We start from the raw sequence: 27,837 nt of genomic DNA, 5'->3' as shown, positions 1-27,837 counted from the left end.
AGCAAGACTGTTGAATGAGCAGCTTCACGCTCCTGCAGGGAGGGGTCCCTTCTGCTGCTTGTTCTAAAATGACACCATGATAACTAACATTCACAGCACGGCAGTTACATTCAATTTTCCATTAAGTGTCTTCCTTTCTAAACTTTCTTAAACTTAAAGCTGAGTAATTATTACATGGGTGGTTTAATGCCACATTGCCATTGTATAATAGCGAACAGAGCTTTCTTTAGAGTATCAGCAGGAGGGTGCCTCATGGGGTCACTTCCTCTTAAGAGAACTTGTCTGCCTCGGATGAACCTCCAGGATCAGGCCGTCTTGTGGTCCGGAGTCTCAGCCCAAGCTGTGTGGGTGTCTAACTTTGACCAGGTGCAAATAACTAGGATGTAAGCGTGCTGCTCAGGTGTGCAGACCTGCAAAGGCTTCCTCTCAAGAGCCATGTTTTAGAATTCCCTGAGCCAAGAAAATTGTTTTTTTCATCTAACGTATCTTTTGTTCTTATGAGAGATGAAACAATGGTAAATTAAAAGTATGCTGATTTAAATATATTTTTATTATAAAATAAACACAGATACAGAAAAACTGCATTAATCAAATGTACAGATTAATGAATGAAGTGGACACTGTCCAGTGAAGCGATGGAACTGTGCCGGCCACACCTGGGACCCCTCCCCTGTGCCCTGCCCCCGGGACGGGCCCCTCCCACCAAGGGGACCACTGCCCTGACTGTTCTAGGAATAACCTCCTTGCGTGTTCTTGCAGTTTTCTCACCCGGATGTGCCCCTCAAGACAGGTTAGTCTTGTTTGGGTTTTTTGGTTTTTTTTTTAAAGTAGGCGTTTAGACATGACTTTCTTATAATAAGTAAAAGACAAAGAACCTGAAGAAATTTTTTTCCATCTAAAATTATTATGAAGAAATATAAATGAGAATTTTACAATGGAATACACAACAGAAGTGACTCCTAAAAGTACATCTTGGTTGTATATATGTTTTCAGAATTGTAGCTTTACTTAAAAGGGAAAGGATCACTTTGGTGCCCAAAGTAAAACATCCCGTAGCTTGTTTCAGGAGAACCTCCTCTTGGTGGTGGGTGTTGGGCAAGTGCTGTGAGCTGACCACGCTTTACTCTCACCTGTGTACGCACCTGGGACACCTGAGAGGTGGGCTTGACTTCCTTAACACCCCTCTCTTCTGCAGTAACTACTCAAGTTTGTGAGACTGGCGTGAAAACGCTCACATTTATGGCTCTCAGAACTTCATATACCTCACGCTGAGTATCAGTCAGTGGCATGAAAACAGGGCTTTTCTGAAGTGTGGTTCCTGACTGCGGTCTAGGTGGTGCCTGTTCTTTGATGCCTGCGATGTTATTAAAGTAAATACTTAGCAAATATTTACAGAATTAGTGACCGCTCCTGGGGGCATGCAGCCTGGAGAGAGAATTCTGAGGACGGTGGGTAACTGCCAACCTGAACCACACGTGTGGCGCAGGGGATCTACGTGCCAGTCCGAACAGGGGGTCAGCCCGTTCGTTTGTGCATGAGGTGGGTCTGGAGCTGTATTTCGCAGAATGACACGTTGCCTCATCACTTTGCTCATGCTACGGACATTTCACCTTTCCCGGGGGGTTTAGCTTTCTCATTTTCTGTTTGCTTGTTTGATAAACCAGATGTGCATGGAAATTCTCACGCAGATTGTTGGGAAGGTCTGAGTAGGGTTTAAGTAGGAGTGGCTTGGCAGTGGGTCGCTGAGAAGCTTTTCCATCTTAATTGAAGAGATAATAAGTTCATGAATTGGTTTATCTTGATAACAAAATAAGCTCGAAAAAGAGGGAAAGGCCAGAGGACTCGGCAATTAAGTTGGCATGAAAGGGCACGGACTAGGAGTTTAGTGAGATTAATTCTCTAAAATATTTACTGCAAATTAGTAGAAGACTTTTTGAAGATGATTAAGCAAAATAAAATGATTCTCACAGCATCTGCATTCTTTCTTGATTAAACATCTGACATTTGTGTTTGCCATACTGTGTTTAACCATTAGGTATGTTTCTTTAAGTTGACTCTCATACATAAATACAAGTGTTTAAGAAGGGAATTGGCCATAAACAGAAAGTAACGATGTTAATCAGGACGACTAAAGCAAGGCAGCGTGACCAGATTCTAGCGGGCGCTGAGCCTGTCCTTTGGTTGTTAAAAACAACGGCGTGATCGGCTCTGTTCAACTTAACAGCTAAGAACCGGAAACCCTTCCCCCGGCACGTTGAGGAGAGTTGAAAGGGCACGAGCGCCTCCTGGGGCAGCTCTCTGACCCTTGCAGACCCTCGGTGTCATCATGGGTGAGGAAGGCGTGGGTGGTGGTGACCACAAGGGTATTGTGAGGACGGGGCAGGGCAGGTGCTGGGAAGGGTGGCCCGCGTGTGCTCCCCGTGACGTGTGCCAGGCTGTCACTCAGCGCCAAGTCTGAAGTTACCTCCTGAACCACTGGTGGTCCCCGCTCCAGCCTGGTGACACAGCTTAGAAAAACCAGGGTGTGCAAAGCGGGCAGACAGCCTGGCTTCATCCACCTTCCTTGGCATTTCCCCCACCATGTCAGCAGAGGTGGGACCCGGGGCCCATGCTGGCACCGTGCTGTGTGTACCCCTTTCCCTTTGCTGAAAAGCGCTGTCGGGCACATAGAGCGTGTGGTCAGCACGTGAATGTCTGGGCTGGTGGAGGGAGGAGGGGCAGGGCCTCCGGGTGGTCTGGGGAAAGAGCGGCAGGCGGCTGTGGGCCTCCCCTCCCCCTGCCGGTGAGCAGAGGTGCTGCGGCTCCTTCAGAGGGTCTGGGGGTCAAATGAGCTCACGCACCGCCTGCTTGCGCGCGCACCCTGGCGGTAGTGGTGCTGGGGCTTGTTGCTGTGTGTGCACACCAGTCGAGGGATGAGGAGAAGATGATCTTTCTAAACTCTTAATTTTGATGTACGTTAAGACTCGTAGAAGTGCAAAAACAGTGCAGAGAATAATTTTCTTACGTTGTTTTAATATCGAAATAACGGGGGATAATTTGGGGGGTTTTGTGTGTTTTAGTGCATTCCTCACTCTTAGCTGGTGAAGAATGGGAGAGCTGGAAGGAACCTACCGCGTCCTGCAGACCCCAGGGACACGCCTAGGTGCCCCGACCCCCGCGGGCATCAGCACCCTCGAGCCTGGGCAGGGCCCCTCGGCAACAGCGGCGTGGCCAGCGGCCAGGACACCCATCCGAGTGCAGCTGCTGGACAGCTCCGTTGAGGTGTTTGACGTTGAGGTAAGAAGCGTGATTCCTGGAGGCCTAGTCCCTCGCGTTTTCTAGAAGTCGGGTATTATTTGGTATATTATGTACCAAACTCCATTTTGCTGGTTAGACTTTGCCTGTTTATCAAGTCGCCCATGAGTGGCTGGGCTGGTAATAAAATCCTTGGGAACTCCGTCTGTGTTTCCCCTTTTAGTCTGGGGAGTGGTATTCTCCTGTCTTAAAATTCTGATGTAATGTGGTCTTGACGTTTCTCTTTGGAGAGGCTGGCTGAGAGCCATGCAGTGCAGACTGGAACCAGCTTGTCTCCACCCAGGTCCTGGTGGCCGAGCCGCTGGGTGAGGGATGCCCCTTAGCCTCACAGTGTGTCCTCGTCTGAATGTGAGGGTGACTCAAGTCCCCGCTTCCCGGGGTGGCTGGGGTGAGGGCGCAGCACTCCGCACACGAAGAGCCTGGCACAGCGCTTGCACAGGGCTTGTCTTTCCAGGTCAGCAATGGTAACATTTTTATTGTGAAAATTCTCTAATCATAGATTGCACTGATAATGTTGGCAAAGACAATTGAATATAGCAAATGTTTGAAAACACCTTTTCTGATTTTCTAAATGGCAATAGATTGAATGTTCTTTTTAAAAATTACTTATTTTCCTAAGTAATGCAGGAATACATTCTTCTTTCTAATATCTTTATATTGGTTTAAAGTAGTACCTTTGGAAGCGTCCCCTGCTCTTAATGGCACAAAGTAAAGACGAGAGAATGAACTTAAACTTTAGCAGGAGGTTTATTTATGCTTGGGGAGAGGTCCAGACGCTACACAGAAAATAGATGATTGAGGAGCTGTGGGCCCGCTGTGAAGAGGCCTAGAGGCTCCCGCGGGGCCTGATTGCAGGATGCCTTGCGTGAGAAGGCGGAGGTGAGGAAGGAGGTGAGCACGGTCGGTGGGGGGCGTGGAGGGGAGAGGCCAGCTGGGGGGCTTGAGTAGAGGTACCCTCCCGCTTGGAGCCCAGGGCACACCTTGAGTGTTCCATGGCAGGTGTCTAGTGCCTAGATCCCTAGTGTCTGAACTCAGGGAACCCTGAATGCTTCTTCTAGGTCTTATTTGAGGAAGAAACCAGATGTCATTTCATCAGGGCAGTGGTAACTGGAACTGGTAGGGCCTGTCTGTCCACCTTCCCAAGTCACTCTTGTGTTGCAAGAAGCAGCCTTTGCAGGGCAGGGAGTTGGGAACAGGCCACCTTTGAGCCCTGAAGAGGGGGGGCTGGCTCTCGGTCCCCGTCTTACCATACTCAGATGAGTCACCTGGAGAAACAGGTTAAAGGTCTGGGAATTAGCTGGGCTCCCAGGTCTCTTCCAGCCAAATGTTTGGGAGAATTTCCACCATGTAGCCATCCTATGATAAACACATTTGCTATGGTCTAGGCTTAAAAGAGGTTCAGTTTTTTTGAAAGAAAGGAAGGAAGAAGAGAAAAGAAAAGAATTGCATTAGTTAGGGTTTACTCTTAGAGCATCTTTTTCTGGCCTGCTTAAGGGTCTTTATCAACTAAACCTAGGACCAGAAAAGGAAAAAAGCATACATTTATTGTTGAGTCATAAATAAGATGTAATCCTGCTCTGAGAAATTCGCTTTTAAATCAGAGATAGCATTTTATAAAGGTTCAGAATATAGAGAGCGTGTCAAAGTTTTAATAAATTGAGATTGTTGTTTCTTTTAACCAAATAGAACCATCATGTTTGGTATTTTGATATACCTGGCAGAGTTACCAGAAATTAAAGAATCAAATTGCTGTTGTATATCCTGAGTTGGATAGGGTACTTTTTAAATTGTGCTACCCACTGATGCATACCTTTCAGGAGAAGTTAAAACTCAATGTATTTTTTTGTAAGTTAGTTGTATTCTATTTCTAAGTACCCTAGTCATCTACAACTGTATCAGTTAGCTTTGCTGAGTAACCCGTCACCCCCAAACCTGATAACTTAAAAGAGCAAATATTTAATATCTTCTGCATGTCTGAGTGTTGGCTTGGAGGTTCTTCTGGTCTGGGTGCTGAGTGGTCTAGGATGGCCTCGCTCACATGTCTGGGGCCCCAACTGGAACCTCTCTCCGTGTGGGACCTCACTGTCCAGCGAGCTGGCGTGACCTTGTTCGCATGGTGATGGGAATGCGCTCGGGGGTGGCAGCTGTGATGTCCCTGAGGTCTAGGCTTGTAATTCACACATGTACCTTCTGCCGGGTTTTACTGATCAAGCAGGCTGCCAGGCAAGCCCAGGTTGAAGAAGTACCCAGGAGTCTGTGGCTATTTTCTGCAGGCTCTCACACAGCTGTTGCCGGGGATCAGGTGCACAGTCCCTGGAAAGAAACAGTCTCCGAAGCTCTAGTATCTGGTGTCAGCGGGCTGGGCAGGTTTGCCAGATGAAGCACTTTGTGGGGCCTCCTCCGGGAAGGGCTGCTGGAGAAGGTGCATCTGCCCTGCCCGCTCCTCCCCAGTGTCTCCTGTAGGCCGCCGTTGCCAAGATCCGAGATGCAAAGCCCAGGCTGGGTCTCCCTGGGCCTGCCGCCCCTGCCCCACCATCCCTCATCACTGATCTTGTCTGTCGTTCCCCCGCCCGCCCTGTACAGTTGGACTGAGAGACACACTGTGGTTGGGTGACTTTCGCTGTGGGTCTGTGGGTGGTATAGACTTGAGGTGCCGGGCAGTGAGGTCCTGGGGCGGATGGCCTCTGTTGGTGACACAAAAGGCAGGTCTTGGGGAAGACGCCCCCGCCCCAGAGCTGGCCGGGCTCTCCTCCTGGAAGGCAGGGCCTGGGCGGCGAGGCTGCTTCCGTGTTTGGACCAGTGCCGGTAAGTGCGGTCGACCGAACGGAAGCGAGGGTGAGCTTGGGTAACATGCTTTCGTTAGGAGAGTTTTTAGTTTTTCCCTCTATGGCAACGTCTTCTGACGTTAGGGATTCGGGTGTCGTGTTTGTGTGTCTGGGGTTTTTTGGCCGTCCACACCTATCTTACGGTGCGCTGATTTGGTTTATTTTTACTAAGTTTTCTGCAGTATTATCTGCAGACTTGCAGGGTTGATGTGCTGACGTTACCTTCTGGTGCAGCCGGTGACACCTGGCCTAGTGTGGCCTGTGTGGACTCCCCTGGTTGATACTGAAGCTTTATTCTTAGGGGAAGAAGTTGACGTTTAAGTTATTTTTGAAACGGCGTCTTCTGCTGGTGCCTGTGGCTCTTCACAGGCAGAGTCTGTGGCTCATCGTCTCCTGCTGCTTCAGCAGCTGAGGCTGCCCTCCCCCCCGCCCTCATTCCCTTCCTTCCGAGGGGTGAGCACCATCCGCGAGCGCCCGGCTCCGTCTCTCCCACCCACTAGGGCGGTGACGTGAGCTTTGCTTCCGCCAGCTCAGGCCCCACGATACCGGCCAGCGCTCTGAGAGCCAGAACCGCTGGCCACACGGGAGCCTTCTCTTCCTCTGGCTTTCTCTCTCGGTCTGCAGTCCTGCTGGCCCAAAGTCAAGGTGGCTGGAAGCTGGAAGCTGGGGTCTGTCTGCTTTTTCCTGAGCAGCATTGGATAAGCTGAGACTTTATAGCAGCTTTATTGAGATACAACTCACATAACGGTACAATCACCCATGTAAAGCGTACAATTCAGTGGTTTTTAACGTATTCACAGAAACGCAGAGCCATCACGCCGGTCAGTTTTAGAACCATCCCTCCCAGTTGGAAACCCCACACCCTTTAGCTGTCGCCCTCGCAGCCCCAGCATCCTCCATGCCCACCCCACCCCAGCTCTAAGCAAATTGTGACCTGGGTCCTGTTTCCACAGACCCCTTTCATCGGAGTAGAGTTGTACGTGGCCTTTTGTGACTGGCTTGTCACTTCGCGTGGTGTTTTAGGGGGTCATCCACATTGTTTGACGTCTCAGCATATTTTCCTTTTTGTTCCCCACTCGTCAGATGGTGGACGTCCCACCTTTGGGCTGTTGCGAACGTCGCTGCCGTAAACATTCGGGTACAGGTTTTGTGGGGACGTGCGTTTCCGCTTGTCTCGGACAGACACCTGGGGGTGGGACTGCTGAGTCGTACAGTGACTGTGTGTGATCGTCTGGGGAACTGGCAGACTGCTTTCCAAAGCGGCCGCACCATTTATATCCACCAGCAACTTTATGAGGCTTCCAATTTCCCCATGTTCTCAACTACTTACTATTCTTTGAGTTTTTGATTCTAACCATCCTAGTGGGTTTCAAGTGGTATCTCGTTGTGGTTTGAGGTGAAATTTAAAAAATTTTTAATGGCTAAAGAAAGGAAGGTTTTCAGGCCAAAAATATGAGAATTGTACCATTAAAAATTTACCTTTGGCTGGGCTTTCCTGGTGGCACAGTGGTTGAGAGTCCGCCTGCTGATGCAGGGGACACGGGTTCGTGCCCCGGTCCGGGAGGATCCCACGTGCTGCAGAGCGGCTGGGCCCGTGAGCCATGGCCGCTGAGCCTGCGCGTCCAGAGCCTGTGCTCCGCAACGGGAGAGGCCACAACAGTGACAGGCCCGCGTACCGCAAAAAAAAAAAAAAAATTTATCTCTGGGGGTGGTTCCTTGGATAGATTATGAGTACTTGTGGAATTAACCGTCTAGCTGTGGCCCAGTTACCACACGTGGAATGAACATTTCTACATCCCAGAGTTGTGAGGACCACAGAGAAAGCAGGCTGAGGGCAGGCCCTGGAGGCCCTGGGAACTGAAGCTGGTAGAGGAGTGGGAGCTGCCGTGTCAAATTTTTTAAAACATTTTAAAGTTTCATTTAGACTTTTACTGACACTATATTTATTTTTATTTATTTTTAAAAGATGTATTTGTTTGTTTGTTTATTTATTTATTTGGTCTGTGCTGGGTCTTAGTTGCGGCATGCAGACTCTTAGTTGCGGCATGCAGGATCTAGTTCCCCGACCAGGGATCGAACCCAGGCCCCCTGCATTGGGAGCGCGGAGTCTTACCCACTGGACCACCAGGGAAGTCCCCTGACAATTGTATTTTTAAATCAATATTTATCTCATTTATAAGTACTAGCTGCCAATGTCTACGATTTACTCTCATCCATGTAGATCATTTGTTTTAACAAACTTATGTTTATTATGATTATGTATGATAATGAAGCAAGATGTACTTTGTGGTTCTTTATATTGATTACTAGTTAAATTAAAATACTTCTGTTGTGTCTGGAAGGGCGCAAAGAAAGGGGGAGAAATCTGATGGATTCAGGGTGGAACTTCAACTCTGTCTTATTTTAAGTGATGTTTAACATTTGCTGATGGGATTTTTAACTCCCCAACGGTCAGTCAATGACCAATTTTTTTATCTAGTAAAATCATGATTTGTTTTCAGTTAATTAACTGAATTCTGTGGTTTTGAAATTAGAAATCTGACCTCAGCTCTGGAAAGTTTTTTTCTCAGCTGTAAGAGAAACCATCTGGAGGCCGTGTGTCAGCTCGATTGTCCTGTGTGCAAAGTCAGGGAGTAGAAAGCGCCCAGCTCTGTGCCCTGTACGTGTGAGCGGTGTCCATGCTGCCCTGGGAGCAGCAGAGGGGCTGAGCTGGCTGTCCTGTCCTCCCTGGAGAGGCCTCCCCTCGACTGCAGAGGGCACGGCATTGGGAACAGGGCACGTACCTGCGTCCCTGACCATTCATGGCGGGTTTAGGAATGGGCGTCACCTATAGCTTTTCTGTTATCTGGAGTCTGTATTGTGGAAAGAGTGATATTTAGTGATTGGAAGAACAGTCTGTGATGTGGTTTGGGTGAGGGAGACCTCACCCATGGGAGTGAATGTCATGCCTTTTTTGCTGGCAGGTGTGGTGGAGTTCTAATGAACATGAAGGTTGCTCACGTTCCCCCTTAACATCCTCAAAAGTTTCAGAGTGGGCTTTCTTTCTTTCTTTTTTTTAGAATTGCAAAAGCTTTAGCTTAAATATGTGGCAAGTAGGAGGACGGACTCTCAGCCATGAAGTTCCATGCTGGAGGACTTGAAGTTGCTATTCCAGTAGAAACTTAATGTTTTCTTTCTGGCCAGGAAAAAATAGCCAGAATTCCAGAAAGTATCGTAGCCAGATGTTTGTCACTGCTCCTACATGAGCACCCTAAATATGGCAAAGAAACCGCCTTAGAGCTTATTTTGGTCTGATCTCAGAAGAAGAAGTTAGTAATTCAGCATCTGAAGTTTGGCGATAATATAGGCTTTATATAAGAGCTCTGTGTGTCCCTAGTATATGCAGCAATTATGTGATTCTGCCCTAGGTTTTGAAACCTATTATTTTGTCTTGGAAAATTGATCTGTGTTTTGACCCTGAAGCCCAGGAATGTGGCAGGGTGGGACGAGGCAGAGGTGTGGACATTTACCCAGTTGTGGTATCGAAGCTCCAACACACATCCACGCACACGCCTGCACACGCACATGCCTGCGGGTTGGCATGTACAGTCTATGTTGAATGACCCCACGATGATGACAGATGACAAATGGAAAAGAATCGGGAAATGTCGCCAAGTGAAGACCCATCCCCACGGTTGTGTAATGGAAGACAGCAGACTTGTCTCAGGGACCCAGCAGAGGGTCATAGAAAGGAAACTTGCCCATTGGGTTGTCTTGACTTGCAAGCTGTTTCCTGAGCCCTTAAGACACGTGACAGGCTTATGTCGTTGGCAACCTCAGCTGGAGGCAGAGGCAGAGTGAGCCTCCGGGTGACGCAGCTGACATGTGACCCCACCCCACCCCCCCACCCCCCCGGCTGTCTCCAGAGCCCTTGCTCTTATCCACGTGATGCTCTCATTTACTGATCAGAAAGAATTTGGTTCTGTTGTCCTGTGTTCATAGGAGGCTAGAAGAGCTGACCTTGTACTTGTTTCACTGATTGGGCCCTTGAATCGCTGTTCCCGTTCAGCTTCCACCCCTTCCCACAAGTTCCCGATGCCCGCACTCTTGGCCCAACTCCCCACAAGGAGGTGGCCCGCCTGAGAGTGGTGCTGCCTGACCACCGAGGCCTCCTGGGCTCTCATGCTCACCCCTCTCCCTGCTGCCGCGTGGGGCACGTTAGGACCAGGTTTTAAATCTCAGCCCCTCACCACCCGATGGCGTGAGGAAGGGCCTTCCTCCAAGTCTGAGAATGGCTTTGCTCAGGGGCCCCGTCCAGACTTGTGGCCAGAGCGGGGGGGGCGGGGTGATGTCCGTGCCTGTCTGCTCCTGCGGGGGCCACGTGGGCGGGGAGGCCAGAAAGGCCCAGAGTCCTCCTCTGTAGGCCTTCGCTCGGCTGCCCGACACACACTCCATGTACTGCCCCCCATATTGAGCCATTTAGCCTGGCACACTCCAGGGCTTTCTGAACTTATTAGAATCTGCTCTGTTCGGTGGTGAACAGGGTCTGGATGTTAGGAGCAATGCTGCTGCAGATGTTCTTGTGTGTGTTGCTGCGTGCGTGGGTTTCTCTAGGGTGTGTCCCCAGCGTGGACTTTGTGGTTGTAGGATGTGCCCGTTTTCGCCCTGCCCAGGTACGTGGATTGCTCTGGAAACCCGTTAGACCGTCTCACGGGCCCCTCGTCCACACAGGACCACTGCCAGCCATCCTCTGGTCCTGTGGCCTTTCTCCTGCAGCTTCCGTCCACGGGGGCTGCTGCCCAGTGTGGGCCGCTGGTGGGCCTGGCACCGGGGCCATCTGTGTCCCGTCCTGATTCCTGTCCCCAGCCAGGTCATCCGAGAGCGCTGCCGTCCTCCTGGTCTCCACCCCACACCCCGCAGCCTCCAGTGAGCCTTTCACACCTATTGCACATTCAGGTCGCCAAGGCCACCTTTAAAACATGCCATGCTGCTGAGGAATCCTCAGGTGATTCTGGGCAGGATGGGCGGCCGGGGTTTAGAGAAGAGTTTACGGGTTCTGGAATGTGTGCCCTCCCCCACCCTGGGCACCCTCTGCTGACCCATTTCTCCCCTCCGTCCATTCACTCAATCCCTGAACAAAACAAACACACCCTCCCCAACCCTCCCCTCCCCCTTCCCCTCCCCTCCCCCTCCCCTTCCCTCCTCTCCCCACCAGAAGGTATGGTGTTCCGCAAGACTTCCTCCAAGCTCCGCTTCTCAGTGGAGCTTTGCTAGGTTGTAGCAGCCCCACAATTCATCTTCTGTCCTAAGAACCTAATTCTGTGTTACCGATCACTTTCAGTTAAAGAAAGTAACCAAGATTCTCCAGAAAGCTGGCTGGAGGATTACAATTCTCTCTTCTTTCAAGGAGAGCATTCTGTGTTTTCACTTGTACTGTGTTTAATACACGTTTTTTCCAAAGTTTATCTTACTGTTTCACGAATAGTGTGTCCACCAGGATTAGCACTTGCACCAGCGCCGCATCCGCTCCCTGGCAACGCTATGCCCCTGGCGAGGCTCTCGCGCAGCCGGCACCTCGGAGACCAGCCAGATGGCACGCGGGTTTCCTGGTGCCGCCTGTTTGGGAGGGAATTCAGCTGATTGTTACAAATCACACGTGTCCCTTGTAAGAAAATGGAAGATGGGGAAGGCCTACAGCCAAGAATCACCACCCAGGAAACAGCCAAGCACAGTGTTCTGAATATCCTCCCAGCCTTTTATCTGTTCACATATATTCATTAAACACACCTAGAATCAAACCACATACATTTGTAATCTGTTTTTAAACTTAGCATACTGTTGAACATGTTTCTGTGTACTTTCTCCTTAACTTTTTAATGACTACGTAGTTTTCTAGTTTTCAGTTTCTTTGTAGTAAATCTTTATACACATTCTGGATTATTCCCTTTAGATAAATATCTGGAGCTGGAGGTTCTGCGTCAGAGGGTGTTGTATGGCCCTCGGGGGGCCCCACAAAGGGCAGAAGCGCTTTACACCCCCCAGCAGCACCTATTATGGTTTTTAATGAAATCTCCAGTTTAATAGGCAAAAGTTATGTTTTTCAGACACAATTTTATCAGACTTAACTATTTTGGTTTTGTTTTGAGGGTTTTTTTGTGTGTGTGTGTTTGCTCTACTTTTTTTTTTTTTTTTTTTTGGTAAAATAGATGTAGGAGAGATTTACCACGTTAACCACTTTTCAGTGCGCAGCTCAGTGGCACTAAGTCCAGTCTCGTCGTGTGCAGCCGTCACCACCGTCCACCCCTGTCACTCTTCATCTTGTAAAATTGAAGCTCTGTCCCTGTGAAACACTGACCCACCCCCAGCCCCTGGCACCCACCATCCTACTGTCTCTGTGATTCTTCTCCTCTGAGTACCTCAAATAAGTAGAATCACACAGTATTTGTTCTTGAGCGAGTGGCTTATTTCACTCAGCACCGTGGTGTCGAGGTTCTCTCGTGTTGCAGCCTGTGTCAGAACTTCCTTTTCAAGGGGAATGATGTCCCACTGTATGGATGGCCCACATTTTGCTTAGCCCTTCAAATGCTGAGGGGCAGATGGGTTGCTTCCATGTTTTAGCCCTTGTGAGCAGTGCTTCTGTGAACCTGGGTGTACAGACATCTCCTCAAGACTCTCCTTTTTTTTCATTTGGGTGTATACCCAGTAGTGGGACTGCTTAATCACGTGGTCGTTCTATTTTAATTTTTTGAGGAAGTTCCATACTGTTTTCCACAGTGACTGTACCATTTTGCATTCTCACCAACAGTGCATGAGGTTTCTAATTTCTCCACATCCTAGCCAACACTCGTTCTTTTCTTTTCTTTTTCTTTCTTTCTTTTTTTTTTGATAGCAGCTATCCTGATGGGTGTGGGGTGGTATCTCACTGTGGTTTTGATTTGCATTTTCCTGATGGTCAGTGATGTTGAGCATTTTTTCATGGGCTTATTTGTGTATATATATCTTCTTTGGAGAAATATCTATCCAGGTCCTTTGCCCATTTTTGAACTGAGTTGTTTGGTTTTTTTGTTAAGTTTTAAAAGTTCTCTACATATCCTGGATCTTAACCCCTTATCAAATATGCAATTTGCAAATTTTTCTACATCGTATTAGAAGTTAAAAAAAATGGGAAGTTGAGAGTAAGTATATGGTATTTGAAGTGAGGAGAAAAAGCCAGGGGATGCTGGAGACCTCACAGAAAGTGACAACTTACAGTGAAGAAAAGGACAGAAAGTTTATGTCAAGCACAGTCAGGGATTGGACACCTGGACAGGCCGTCGGTGTGCGTTTGTGCCGCACTCCGTGACCCCATGGCTCTCGGGGGCAGGTGTGTCCCAGCACCTGGGATGCTCCGGGCACCACTATGGAAGCCGGGCCGGGATGCCAGGTGAGCCCAGCCTTCTTGCTGCTTATGCTGCAGTAGAAGCTCGAGGATAAACCAGGGAAAGCAGAGCCCTTAGTGCTCAGGAGAGAAACAAAGCAGGCAGGGGTGGAGTGTGGGTGCACCCTTAGACAGGAAGGGGTGGAGATGGACCGGCACATGGAGGGGGTGCAGGGGCCTGGAGGCTGAGGACCCAGAGCTGGGCATGTGGGTGGGCGGAGGGGGGACGCAGGGGGTGGGTCCCCGGGGAGGCCCTGGCCCTCCTGCGCTCCGCCCCTCGCAGCGAGACGCACGTGCCAGCCATGTCAGCTGTTGGCCAAGGAGGCCGCTTTAAACTCTCCTATCCTCGACTCCTGGGTCACAGTAATTATGGGCTTTTATTTTCAGCAAGATTTTGACTAGTCTTTAAACAGAAACATGAAAAACATCTGTAGGTGCTTCCCAACTGTTGTTACTGGAATGCTTTGAAATGTCCTTTGCACATGTGTTATGCTTTTGTGTGTGTAATTTTGTAGTTTATGTAACTTGCCACCATGGCAGAGAGGATCCCAGCCCTTACTTGAGGGCTTTTTCTGGTGACAGTGAAAATCAGAAAGAAATGTTTTCCTGCTCGGCTCTTGGTCTCAAACCCCTGCCTGGGACTGAGTCTTCTTCAGAAGTTCCCGTGTAGACTTCTGTCATAGCTTCACTGTCAAGCCTAAAATATCTTTTTCTAAAATAAATTTAACATTACTGATTATGAAAGATACATTCTTTCTTACCTTTCTATTTTTAGATATTTATAATGTTTCCTCATAATTATATTTTTTGCATTTGTTTAATCCACCAATATGTGGCCTTATGCTTTTTTGCATGTTTTGATTTTTTTTTTTTTTTTCGGTACGCGGGCCTCTCACTGCTGTGGCCTCTCCCGTTGCGGAGCACAGGCTCCGGACGCGCAGGCTCAGCGGCCATGGCTCACGGGCCCAGCCGCTCCACGGCATGTGGGATCTTCCTGGACCGGGGCACGAACCCGCATCCCCTGCATCGGCAGGCAGACTCTCAACCACTGCGCCACCAGCGAAGCCCGCGTGTTTTGATATTTGAATCTGATAAAGTTAGATTTTTGTAGCTGAAAAAAAGCCTTTTTTTCCCCTATTAAAGTAATTTTCAGTTAAGACAACTCAGAATGACTTTAAGGCTCTAGATGTTGCTTTCCTTCTGGAAATTATGTTGGAACGTGGACTCTTTTAAATCAGATATACTAAATCAAGGATAGTCAGCTTTATAGCTGTTTGCTTCTGGCTCTGATTTACATCAATCCTATGTCTTTTAAAACCGTATAAAATAGTAGAAACATATCCTAAATGTAGTGAGGAATCCAAATTGTATTATGAAATGAAACTATAAATTTTACCTAAGTACTGAGATAAAATTTAACTTGTTAGCATATTAACATAAAGAATAAAAAAAGACATCTTGAGAGACTTTGATACACTCTTGCTGAGAGCACAGGCTTCTACAAAGGGTCTTCAATTTTTCCTTATTTAGTGGAATCAGATTAGGAGACACCTAAGAGCACTAGAGGAGGGCAAACTTGTTTTGGAAAATTGTTACTCTAAGTTCTGGAAAACCAAAGTTAGTTTGTTTTTAATTTTTATTTATTTTATTTTTTATTTTTGGCTGTGCTGGATCTTCGTTGACGCGCGCGGGCCTTCTCTAGTTGCAGTGAGCGGGGGCTACTCTTTGTTGTGGTGCACGGGCTTCTCATTGCAGTGGCTTCTCTTGTTGCAGAGCATGGGCTCTAGGCACGCGGGCGTCAGTAGTTGTGGCACGTGGGCTCTAGAGCGCAGGCCCAGCAGCTGTGGTGCATGGGCTTAGTTGCTCCACAGCATGTGGGATCTTCCCGGACCAGGGCTCGAACCCGTGTCCCCTGCATTGGCAGGCGAATTCCCAACCACTGCGCCACCAGGGAAGTCCCCCAAAGTTTTTATTGCTGCAAATTTTCTACAGTTTAGAAACTGATGCTGTTATTTTTAATTATTCAAGTCAACTGACTTTATAAAGTTATAGTATTTCGTGTTGATTTTTTTTTTTTTGCTTTTTCACTGTAGAAAACTTTTTATGTATTTTTTTCAAATGATAAGATTAATACATGCTCACAGTAAAAAATTCAGTCAGTCAATACAGAGGAAAAAAATTAAATGTATTATTCTCCTACACCCAGGAATAATGTCTTTGACATTTTGGTCATGTTACCCATTTAATCTTCCAGACAGTCAGCCATGTGTGTGCACGTGGGGTGCAGGCTCACAGTCCACGTCACACACCGTCCACTTGATCACGTAAGCACTTCCCAACGTTCACGTGTTTACCTGTTTCTCTTTTTACCTCCTGTAGTTTCTGTGTTATGAATCTTGACACCATGTGAATTGGTACCAAGATATTCGTTGTAATATGCTGATGGGCATAGCACTGTTTTCGTTTTATAAAATATGTACTTTTTTTGGTCTCAGTTGCCTTTTTGGCCTAAATTCAACCATGTATTCTATAAAGTTCATGTTCCCTTACTTTTTGTTGTTGTTGTTTGCCATATTCTTGATTCAACCATGTCATTCTTTTATTTTCAGCCTTTCAGCTGTGTTTCTTGTGTACAACCTAATGGCCAACACTGAGTGTTTACCACATTCTGAGTGCTGTTCAAAAGCACTTTGCATGTATTACTTAATTTCCTCCTTAACCATTAGCAGCATTATTATTAGTTTTGTTTTATAATTGAGAAAACTGAGATACAGGGAATTTTAAAAACTTACCCAGTACTGGAAGTTCCAGCCAGGACAATTAGGAAAAAAAGGGAAAGAGTAAGAAAAAATGAAATAAAAGGAATCCATATTGGAAAGGAAGAAGTGAAACTATCTCTTATTTACAGATGACATTATGATGTATATGGAAAATCCTAAGGAATCTACAAAAAAAAAAAACAACTATTGGAACTATTAAACAAATTCAACAAAGCCACAGGATACAACATCAATATACAAATATCAATTTGTATTTCAATACACTAGCAATGTACAATCCCAAAAGAAAATTAAGAAAATAATTCCATTTACAGTGGCATCAAAAAAGAATAAAATACTTGGGAACAAATTTAACAAAAGAACCTCAAAATTTATATGCTCCCTGGTAGTCAACTACTAATTTCTTGAAGGGGAAATCTGTAGTTCTAACCCATAAAAAGAGAGTTTTGAAAAGCCAGTTAGTCACCTGTAGATTTTGAATGAAACTTTTTATTTATGGGAAAAAAATTCCAAAGGGAATAGCCTAGAAAGGTCTTTTCTTTTCTCCTTTTCAGTGTAATTATAAAAATAATTGCAAATTTTCAAGCACAATAAAGTTCTAATTAAATTACAGTTCACTGATTTTTTAATTTATATGGTCAAATTATCCTCCCTTTTGTATTGTCCATCCATTTTCCTGTTTTATTTATTTATTTATTTATTTATTTATTTTCATTTTCCTATGTTTTAAAACTTAAACCACAGTTGTATTTACGTTGAATCCAGCTACAAAAATACTATTTTTTACATTGCATTTTTTCCTAAAAACTAAACACAATAATATATGTAAAGTCCTAAAATAATTGAATCTCTTACATTTGTCTACTAGAAGTACTGATTTGTGATAGAACCAGATTTTATGTTCTCTGAAAAGCTCCATTAATTGGGGGGGGGGGAATGCCTACATGCTACTAAAAACAAATTCAATAAATCTCTGTGTTTCTGAAAAACATGATCTTTAAAGATGAATTTTAAATGCCAGAATCAACTGTCAGGAGAAACAGATTTTTTTTTTTTTTACCTTCAATGAATAGCTAAAGATTAAAAGAAAAGATTTGGTTTAGAGAACATATATTTTTCACTGGCATTTTAGGATGGTGTTTACCAAAATGTCATAACTGCTTATTTGCAACTGTTCCTTGTGCTTCTAGCAAAGGGCAGTGAAAGAAAACATTGAGCTCAGCTGTGGAAGCCCAGGAGTTTTGCTTTGCATTTCATCCCTCCACTTTCCACCCCTGCTTGGGATGGCCCAGACCTAACCATCACCAGAGACAGCTCAACTCAATTCCAAACACATATTATGAGCCCCAGTGAAACTGTAACTTTAAAACAAACAAACAAACAAAAAAAACCTTGTGCACTGAAAACTGTAAAACTACTGAAAGAAGTGAAGGAAGATCTAAATAAATCAGTGGAAAGATATTCCATCTTCGTGGATCAGCAGACTTGCTATTATTAAGATGGCAGGGCTCCACGATTGACCTACAGATCTATTGTGATCCCTGTCAAATCCCAGCTGGCTTTTTTACAGAAATTGACAAGGTGATCTTAAAATGTATATGGGAATTCAAGGAACCTAGAATAGCCAAAAACAATCTTGAAAAAGAAGAAAGTTGGAAGAGTCACACTTTCCCGTTCCAAGGATGACTAGAATGCAACAGAGATCCAGGTGGTGTGGTGCCAGCAGGAGGACAGAGGTACAGACCACCCTCCGTGCCTGCAGGCTCCACGTCATGCATTAAACCAACCACGGATAAATCCACGCACACATAACCTGCAGACGTGGAGCACCACTAGGGGACTTGAGCATCTGCGGATCTGGCTGTCTGTGGCAGTGCCCCTGGATACCGAGAGACAACGGTATAGGTCAGTGGAATAGAATTGAGAGTCCAGAAATAAATCCGTATGTGAAGTCGGACCCCTCAAACCATACACAAAAAGTAACTCAAAATGGATCAATGACCTAAATGTCAGAGTTAAAACTATAAAACTCTAGGAGAAAACCTAGGAGTAAATTTTCATGCCCTCAGGTTAGACAGTAGTTTCTTAGATATGACACCAAAATCACACGTGACAAAAAAAAAATAGATAAATTGGATTTCATTTTTTAAAAAAAATTTGTGCTAGAAATAATACTATCGAGAAAGTTAAAGGAATGAGAGAAAAATTACAATTATACATCTGATAAGGACTTTATCTAGAAAAAATATATATATATTTTATATATAAATTTATTTGGCTGCGTTGGGTCTTTGTTGCTGCACGCAGGCTTTCCCTAGTTGCGGCGAGCAGGGGCTACTCTTCATTGCGGTGTGCGGGCTTCTCATTGCAGTGGCTTCTCTTGTTGTGGAGCACGGGCTCTAGGCGTGCAGGCTTCAGTAGTTGTGGCTCACGGGTCCTAGAGCGCAGGCTCAGTAGTTGTGGCGCATGGGCTTCGTTGCTCTGCAGCATGTGGGATCTTCCCAGACCAGGGCTCGAACCCATGTCCCCTGCATTGGCAGGCGGATTCTTAACCACTGTGCCACCAGGGAAGTCCCTAGGATATATTTTTTAAAACAACTCTCACAACTCAATAATAAAAGACAAGTAACCCAGTTTACACTGTTGCCCAGGGTCACATGGCCAGAAAGCAGGCACCCGGGAACTCACTCCCAGGTGGTCCCTTTTCCTTGAATAGCTGTTCTCTTCTCTTCTCTTTCCAGAGCTCCTGTTTCTCTGCTTTGTGCTCCTATATTACAGAGGCAGTTGCTTTATTAACTGTTTTCTAACTTCATGATGAAATTTTGGCCGCAGTTTCATCTGCTAAGAGGCAGCATTCTTCTGCTAAGTGCTCATCTGACTTTTTTTTTTCTGTTTTTTTTTTCCCTCCTTTTATCTTGAGTGTGAATATTTGCAGGATTGTTCTATTTTGGTCACCCGTCTTTGAAGCAGTTCAGCTGTTCATGGATTAGCTATATTGAGGGGGTCTTGTATGAGTGACTGGTTGTAGAGTTGTGGACATTTGGCATTTATGTAAGACCTAAGGCTTGGGGGAGACTCAGGTCACCCCTCATTTTCAGTCAGCCGAAAGCAGCAGCTGGCCTGGGTCTTTGCAGGCGGTCTTTCACCCTGGCCTCCTGTGCCTCTCCAAGCCAGACGGGCCGGGTTTGGGTTCTGCCGCTGCCGCCCCTTCCCCTCCTTTTTGCAAACAGGGGTGTAGGTTTCACCCCCCAAGCTGTGCCCGTCCCGTGACTCAGTGCTCTGTGAGGCTTTCTGCTGAAACCTGTGCCCTGGCGTCTTGTCGGCGTCGTCCCACACCCTGCCACGCCCTCGGGCTGGCTCTGCTGCTGGCACTCCTTCCACCAAGCTGTGATTCAGGGTTTAGCAGTTTCCTAGTTTTGCTGAAAATGGACTTTACATTTTTGTTTCTTATCTTTCTTGATTTTCAGTGATTCCAGCAAGAGATTGAGGAAGTGACAGTCTACACTGCTGTCCTCAGAAGAGTCACTGAGCACCTCTTCCCCCAACCCCTCCCCTCCTGTGTCGCCCCTCCTGGGATTCCTCTTAGACACGTTTGTGGTTCCCGATTCACGTTCCTGAGTCTGAACGCTTCTTTCATTACTCCATCTCGAGAGGAATGCCTCCATAATTATTGTCCACACCCATGCAGGTGCACGTCTTACCCGTTCAGTTCAGGCCTCCTGTTGACCTTTAATTTCTGGAGTTATCTTTTTATTTCCTCCTTTTATTCTTTAGTTGCTCTTTTTCTTTCTTCGAAATCTTCTCATTTTATGAGTACATTGACCTGTTCCATTGGCCTTTCTGAGGATCTTCGTTTTTTTTTTTAATGACGTTGTTTTGGTTTTGGTTACCACATCCTCTCCGTTCATCGGGAATTCATCTATCTGCTTTCCAGGTCGACACCTCTGTTTCAGGAGTTTGGTGTTAAGCATCTGCTCATTCCTGGTTGTCCGTGTATTTTTGCAAGTGAAGGTTCAGGCTGCTTGGTAGTGGTTCCAGTGACCTTTTTAAAGGCACAGTTTGATTTTGTATGCAGGTCCCCTCTGCAGGGCCCTGGCTGGGGAGCAGGCAGTCTCCACAGGGGCACACACGTCAGGGCAGGCAAGCCAACCAGACCCTTCTGTTGACGAGGAAGAAAGAAAGGAATCACCCGAGAGACTGGCTGCTCTAGGAGATTCACCGCTAAACACCCTCCGTTTTATTTTTCCCTGATGCTAAGTTAAGGACAAGGAATAAAAAAAATAGTGGGTTGATCGCCCAACTTCTAAAACTCGTCAGAAGTATCAGGTTGCTTCCTTGGCTACCGCCATGGGACATAAACTACGTAAGGATGTGGTGGGGACATGCGGCCTCGTTTACCTGGGTCACCCGGGTCACCAGCGCCCTCGCTCTGGTGGGAGGAGATGGGATGGTCCTTGCCGGAGCTGGGAGGGGGGTTCCCGTCTCTCTCCTGTGCTCACACCTCAGCCCCTCCCCACTCCACAGGGTCTTGTTAGGATGCTCATCACGGATTCTGCTTCTCTGCTGTCGCCCCCTCCCCCCCGCTTGTGAGAGCACCCCGCAGGACAGACGTCTATGTGACCCTCTGTTTAATGCTCACTGTTCTGCATTTAAGTCTCATCTGGTCACGAGCTTCTGCCGCCCTCACGTCGCGGCTGTTGTGCTAACTGTGTGCGTTTGGACGAGCTGCAGGAGGCTTGCTGTGGATTTGGCTTTTCCCCCAGTTCTGGAGCTCTCTCCTGCCTAGGCTGTGCACGCCGTGGGCGTCGTCCTGGGTCTGTGTGCCCAGTTATTCAGGGTCCGGGTCAGGAGACAGAATACACCTGCCCTGTGAACTGGGAAATGCAACAATTGTTAACTGGTAACAGACAGTAACTACGAAGCGGGGAGGGGAGCCCCGCAGGATGCGGAGCAGGGAGTGCAGTCAGCTGCCGCCGCCCCCAAGCTCAAGGCTCAGACCAAGGGCCCCAGGAACAGGCTGCGGGCAGGAGCTGCCCAGCGGCGGGACCGGAGCTTGAGGGCGAGTCGCTGCTGGGCCTCCTGCACAGGCCAGCAGCTGTGAGCCCGGAGCCCAGAAGCAGGGAGAGAGGCCCTCTCTTCCTGTGCTGTCTCCAGCTGGTCAGAGAGAGATGTCTGCAGGTCCTGTCCCAGGGTCACAGAGCCACAAAGAAGGGTGGACTTGGAGCAGAGGGGTGATAAGGAGAGAAGTAGCCACCCGTACTAACAGGTTCTTATTTGGGGATCTAAGCGGTCCTGCTTCCTCGAGTAATTTCGGAGAAGCTATTGTCAGAGAAGCTGGGGAGCTGGCAGATCCACGATGTGTGAGCTCATGTGGTGCCCACATCCCGTGGTCAAGGTGATCTCTGTCTGAGGACACTGAGTCCCCTCCCTGATAAGCAGACGTAGCAGTGATGTCTTCATGTCCTCCACCTTCACACAACTCCTGTGGCCTTTAGCGCAGGAGGGAGTGGATCTCTGGTTATACAGCATTTGAGGAATATGCGAGAATCTCAGACTTGAGCGTGAGCCAGAGTGAGAGGGAAATGCCCGTCGGCAATGCGGGTGACCTTTCAGAGTGTCTAGAATGAATGTGGCTGCAGTTTCCTCTGAGCTCGCAAGATTGTCTTCATTGCACAGTATAATATTATAAAAGGAAGCTTGGGGTTGATCTAATTATGAGACAAGAAAAATCTTAAGTCCTGAAGCTAGCAGTGGAGATGTGAGTTTCGGTACAGGAGCAGAGACGGAGAAGCTGTCGTTTGACAAATGAGCTGTAAATGGGCACATGGAACAAACAAGTTGAAGGACAAAGTCAAGCTTTTTCAAGAAGGATTTTCCCACACTGCTAAGACAAAGAATAAAGAAGTACTTTGTTAGCTAAGCTTCTGTAACCCATTTCCATCCAGACAAAATCTTTAATGGTACTTCTGTCTATGTAGATTTTTAACAATATGCTTTATGTCTAAGCTTGGAGAAGAGCTGTGCCGTTGTGACCAACTGGAAAAATGCAAACACTGAACAAAACGTGTGTAACCTGTGTTTTGTACTTTGGTTATGTTATTAATGCCCTGTCTCCTCCGGCCTGGTGTTTGAAGCCCCGCCCTGGTTTGGGCTGTGAAGTCAGTCTCTCCATCGTGTCTGTTGGGGATGCCGGTGCTCAGACGCCCTCCATGGTGGTCAGGCAGCCTCGTTCCCTCTGACCATCCGCCCCTGTGGGCACAGACCGTGCGGACTGCAGTCCGACTGATGGTCAGTGTCTGTATTTTTAGGAACAGAAGGTCAACTCTGAGTATGGAAGACATGAGAAGGCAGAGATGGACATGTGACAGATACAAGGGACACAGGACAGAGCTGCCGTATTTCACTAGCCAAGTCCTAGTTGTGATGCTCCTGTAAAAATTGAGAGGAAGGAACCTGTAGAAAATTTTCTTGGCAAGTAATGTTGAAATACTCTTAAACTACACTGTAGAAAAGATAGTCCGTGTCCATGTGTTTGCATAGGTGTTGACAGGAGGGAGAAACCCCTGGCTGCCCGTGAGCAGCACGCTCCCTGTGCAGAGTCCAGGGGCTCACTGCCCCGTCTGCTTCCTGTTCTGCTCCAGGCAGATGAAACGAGTGCCTCTTTCCAGTCACATGTCAGAGGAGACTGTGCACACTTGATGAACAAACACAAGACCTGGACGGACGTCCTCGGGGCTGGGAGCTCTCTCCGTGCCCGGTTGGGAGATGTTTTGTGCCGTGCCGACACTGTCGTGCATGTGCAGACAGCACTCCCAGATTGTCAGGCGTCCCGTGGGGCAGTGTTCACACGTGGTTTCGTGACATCCCCAGAAAACCCTTTCAGGGTAAGAATTATTTGTTTTTCAAATGAGGAGAACCCAGGCCCAGCATAGCCACGAAGCGGAAAGCCGGGATTCCAGCTCCAGGTCTGAGTTCCTGCAGCCGCGTGACGCAGCTTGTTCCTTATGATGAAACCAAGGAGCCGGAAGGTATCTCAAGAAAATCCTTGGTTTCTCGTCCACATCAGGCAGAGGTGACCAGGCTTGGTCAGGTCACTGTCTCTGCCGTCTTGGCGCTGACCGGGCAGCACGTCGATCCTTTTACATTTCATCCTCTTGACCGTCGATGCCTCTCTATATTTTTAGCTGAAATCTAAAATGTCAATTAAACTGTTTCTTCTAGTTTTTTCCTTTTTGGGTTTGAAAAATAACCGCTCAGCATCTTCCTAAAGTTCTTCACACGCCCGGGAACTGTGTGTCTTGTGTCACTGCAGGGACAGAGGACCCAAGGGCAGCCGGGAGCGGCCGGAGACCCGCAGCTCTGCCCTCCTGCTTCGCTTTCCCGATTCACGTGCGGCCTGCGTGGTACCTCACCCACTCCTGATCCTTTTGTTCAGGATGGATTGCCCCATCTTTTAATAAATGACGTTGGATTGGACTTCAGTATCTATGGTCATAATGGAAGGGGTTGTCCCAGTTCTTATGTGATTGATTCATTAACAGACATCTGAGTGCCTGTCATGTAAATTACTCTGCGCACCAAAGAACCTCCTGACACTCTTTTATAATTTAAGTATCAAAAACCACCTAGCATTTTGTCCCCAAGGAGAACTCATTCTATTGAAAGTCTCTACACGTGCGGTGAGTTGTTAATTATTGAACAAAATTCAAGATATGGTTTCTGCTCTCCCAAAACCTGTGGTCTAAAAAAGTCTCTGTCTCTCATGTCGAGCACTTTGAGAAACGATTGTTTATAAACTGGAATGGGCTGGCGTGTGCGTGAGCGTCATGCTGTCACGGAGACCCATATTCTGACCCCACGTCCCTACGTTTGCGCAGGTCATGGGCTCCAGTGAGTCTGTTCCGCGTGGAGCGCCACGCTGGACTTGGGCTTTTCCGGTGTGTTCTGTTCTGGGTGACATTTCTGAAAGGGCCCTTGACAAACTGAACCGTGTCTGCAGGGGATTGATCAGGGGAGGATTTAAGCAAAGGCATTTTGGCCAAAGGCTGGGAACTCTTTCCAGTCAGGGCCGTCCAGTGGTGGAACCAGGTGCCTCGTGCCCTGTGCGTCCTGACGCCTCAGAGCAACTCTAGAAGGATTAATGTAACAGGTGAAAGGTCAGCTTTCAGGAACTCCCAAGGCTGTTTGACCTCTTATTTTCCTTGTGGTGACTTTCGTACCAGGGTGTCACTTGCACAGTGAGGTGTGCAGCCCTTCGTGTGCAGCTTGGTGAGCTGACGTGTGTGCACTTGCCCCCCACCCCCGGTGGAGATGGACCACAGGCTCCTTTGTGCCCCCGCCAGCCGCTTACAGCCCCCAAATAGCTGCTGTTTTGATCTTTAGGACTATAAAATGGTTTTGCCAGATACTCAGTTTGGTACAGAGACAATCATAGGGTGTGTGTGCTGACATTTATCAGTAACCAGCATTGCTGCACAAAGCAGTGGTCTCTTTTTTCCATCACTGGGTCATATTCCATCGTGTCAACAAACCGTATATCGTTTATCCATCCAGTTTGACATTTCAGCTCTTGTCAGGTTTTGCCTATAAGTGAAGCTGCTGTGAACATTCTCAAACGTGTGTTTTGCTGTACGTAAGCAGACACTTTTGTTCAGCGTACCCCGGGACTGGGACTGCGTGGCTGTAGGGCAGGTCTGGCCGCCGCTTCCCCCAGGAGACCTGCAGGACTGCACCCACATCAGCCTGGACGCGACCTCCCTGCGGTTCCCCACGTTCTCGCCAGTGTCGGTATTACCAGTCCTCTGACTTGTAGCATCCTGGGGGGCGTCTGGCTGAGCATGTGTTTCCCTGACGTCATATTGTACAGCTTTTCTTACTGTTTATTGGCCATTTAGATCACACTCTTTTGAAAGTGCCTGTTCAGGTGTTTCTGCCCACTTCTGTTTAACTGGACTGTCTACCTTTTCCTTATGATTTGTAGATCTTTAAATATGTGTTGGCTTCATGACCTTTGTTGGACTTTTGTATTGCACATATTTTCTAGTTTGTGACTTGCCGTGTTCCTGTCCTAACAGTGTCTTCTGATGTACAGAAGTTTCTGATTTTCAGGTGGTCCGTTTATCAGACATTCTTTTGTGGTTAAGTCCCTTTTGTGTCACATGGTTCAATTCTCTGGAACCAACAACTGTTCCTAGTTAACCGCCCCTTCAGAGAGAGTCTGTGCATTTACCTACAGTACATACATGCGTCTGTATAGATTTATGTCTATATTTATATCCCCCCATGCAGTGGTGGTGTGTGTGTTGTTCAGCACCCAGATTTTTTACCCTAACAGTTTATGTTGGCGTCTTTTCACTTTAGTGCAGAGAGAACGGCCTTAGTCTACCCGCCTCGAGTGTCACTGGATTTGCTGCAGTTTAGCAGCCTGTCCTGTGCTGCAGATCTAGGGTATGGTTAATTGTCTGCTATTAGAAGCATTATTGCGACAAATGTTCTATATGCATAGCTTTGCACCTGTGAAATACTTTTTTTTTTTTTTGGCCGTGCCACGTGGCTTCCAGGATCTTAGTTCCCCCACCAGGGATTGAACCTGGCCCTCGGCAGTGAGAGCGCAGCGTTCTAACCACTGGACCGCCAAGGAATCCCCTGAAATACTGTTTAGAAGTGGGGTTTTTAAAAGCATGGTATGGACATTTACATTTTGGTGGGTGGCTCCATCGTGAGCCCCACAGAGGTGGCCCCAGTTTGCCCGCTTGGCCCCACAGGGGGCGCCTGTTTGCCCTGCTCCCTGACATGGCGCTTCCAGACGCTCTGAGTTCTGCCTAGCTGACAGACGAAACATGGGGTCTCAGTGTAGTTTTGATTTGCGTACCTCAATTATGTGTTTAAACGTCATTTAGGTTTCTGTTTTTGTGAACAGCCTGTCCTTCTGCCCATTTTTCTATTCAGTTGCAGTTTGGCATGGTTTAAAGAAATTAACCCTTTGTCTGTGATATGAGCTATCAAAGTTTTTCCCCTGTTTGTCTTTGAAGAAGTCTTTTGACTTTACAGTGTTTCTTTCTGTGCAGAGGTTTTTATTTTTGTGTTCAGTCTCTCAAGCCTCCTGTGATGGCTTTTAGCTGCTGGAGTGAACTGAAAACAGCCTCTCCCCATGTGGAGTACAAAACAGATTTATCTCACTGCAGTACTTTGATGGGTAGATGTTTTTGTGTTTAGATATTTTATTCCTCTTGAAATTTTTATGCCAGATAAGGGTACAGCCTAGTTTTTTCCAGATGGATACCTAATAATATTTATTGAATAATCTGTTTTCCTCTCACTGATTGATTTGAAATGTCACTGTTACCAGACACTCCACTATTTTATGTACTTGGGTATACTTCTTCACCTCCTACTCTGTTTCATTGATTTGTCTGTGTGGACATGCACCAGTACCAAATGTTTTAATTACTATAGTTTTTCAACAGTTTGACTATCTGCTAAGGCTCATCCTCTCTTAATTTTCTTTTTCAGAATTTTCCTGACTATTCTTGCATTTAAAAAAATACATCAACTGTAGAATCAGCCTCTCAGGTTCCTTAAAGAATCCTCTTGGTACTTTTATTAGGGCCACATGGAGTCTGTGGATTAATGGAAGGAAGCTTGACGTCTCCGCGGGTGTTTCTCTCCAAGAAGGTGGTGCCATCCACTTCTGCCCCTTGTTCAGTCTCCTGACAGTGTTTTTAAAATTTTCCCCGTAAGGCTTTCTTTTATTGTAAGTTTATTCCAAGATATTTCAGTTTTTTCATTGCTGTTACAAACGTGGTTGTTTCTTCCTCTCTATCCTGAAAGGCCTGGTGATATCCATATAATAATTTTCCCCCATCACCTAACTGAATTTCATCTTTTTTATAATAGTTTTCTAGTTGATGTTCTTGGATTTTCAAAGTAAAGTATCTTACCTGCAAGTAATGACACCTTGCTTCCTCTTTTCCAGTTTTTTTGCCTCCCGTTTCTTCCTGTTTTGGTGCTGGCATTTAGAGTTAGTGATGGAATGTGTGGTTGGGGGCAGCCACCCCGTCTTGTTAGATGTTAGGGAATCATGCCTCTCTTCCTGTTTTATTAAGAATTGAATTTTATCAGATGCCTTCTCAGAATCTCAGATTCTGGGAATAACCATAGGATATTTTTCGGCAACCATAGGATATTTTTCTGCAGATCTGTTGAAAAGATGTAATGTTAAATGTCCTAATAGTATATTGAATTATCCTCTCTCTTTTGAATAATTTTACTTGATTATGATGTGTCACTCTTTCTGTTTTTGCCAGATTATGTTTGCTGGTATTTTACTTGCGATATTTTCATTGATATCCATAAGTAGGAATCTTTCTCTTGGGGATGTGTGTGTATATGTGGATTTGTTTGGAGTTCGGGGGTTCTTTTCCATAAAACCGATTTAAGGAATTCCCTCCCCCCTTGCCCCACCATCTGTGTCACCTTGTATTAATTTAAGTAACTTTGGAAATGTCTGTGCCTTCATGGTTTGTGAAGACACCTGTTTCTG

At 46.9% G+C, this 27,837-nt stretch overlaps 1 protein-coding gene across 1 annotated transcript in view; it reads left to right on the top strand.

Moving 5' to 3' along the window:
• The window catches only part of FARP2 (FERM, ARH/RhoGEF and pleckstrin domain protein 2), an 88,969-nt gene that overhangs the window by 6,964 nt on the left and 54,168 nt on the right, over positions 1 to 27,837 (top strand). The window contains exon 2 of the mRNA XM_060105720.1: positions 3,060 to 3,276. Coding sequence (XP_059961703.1) covers positions 3,088 to 3,276 — 189 coding nt within the window. The 5' untranslated portion in view covers positions 3,060 to 3,087. The remainder of the gene's footprint in view (positions 1 to 3,059; positions 3,277 to 27,837) is intronic.

Source organism: Mesoplodon densirostris, chromosome 8 (assembly GCF_025265405.1).
Source record: "Mesoplodon densirostris isolate mMesDen1 chromosome 8, mMesDen1 primary haplotype, whole genome shotgun sequence".
NCBI lineage: Eukaryota > Metazoa > Chordata > Mammalia > Artiodactyla > Ziphiidae > Mesoplodon > Mesoplodon densirostris.
Note: the sequence above shows the minus strand (reverse complement) of the source record. Positions and strands in the feature narration are given on the sequence as shown.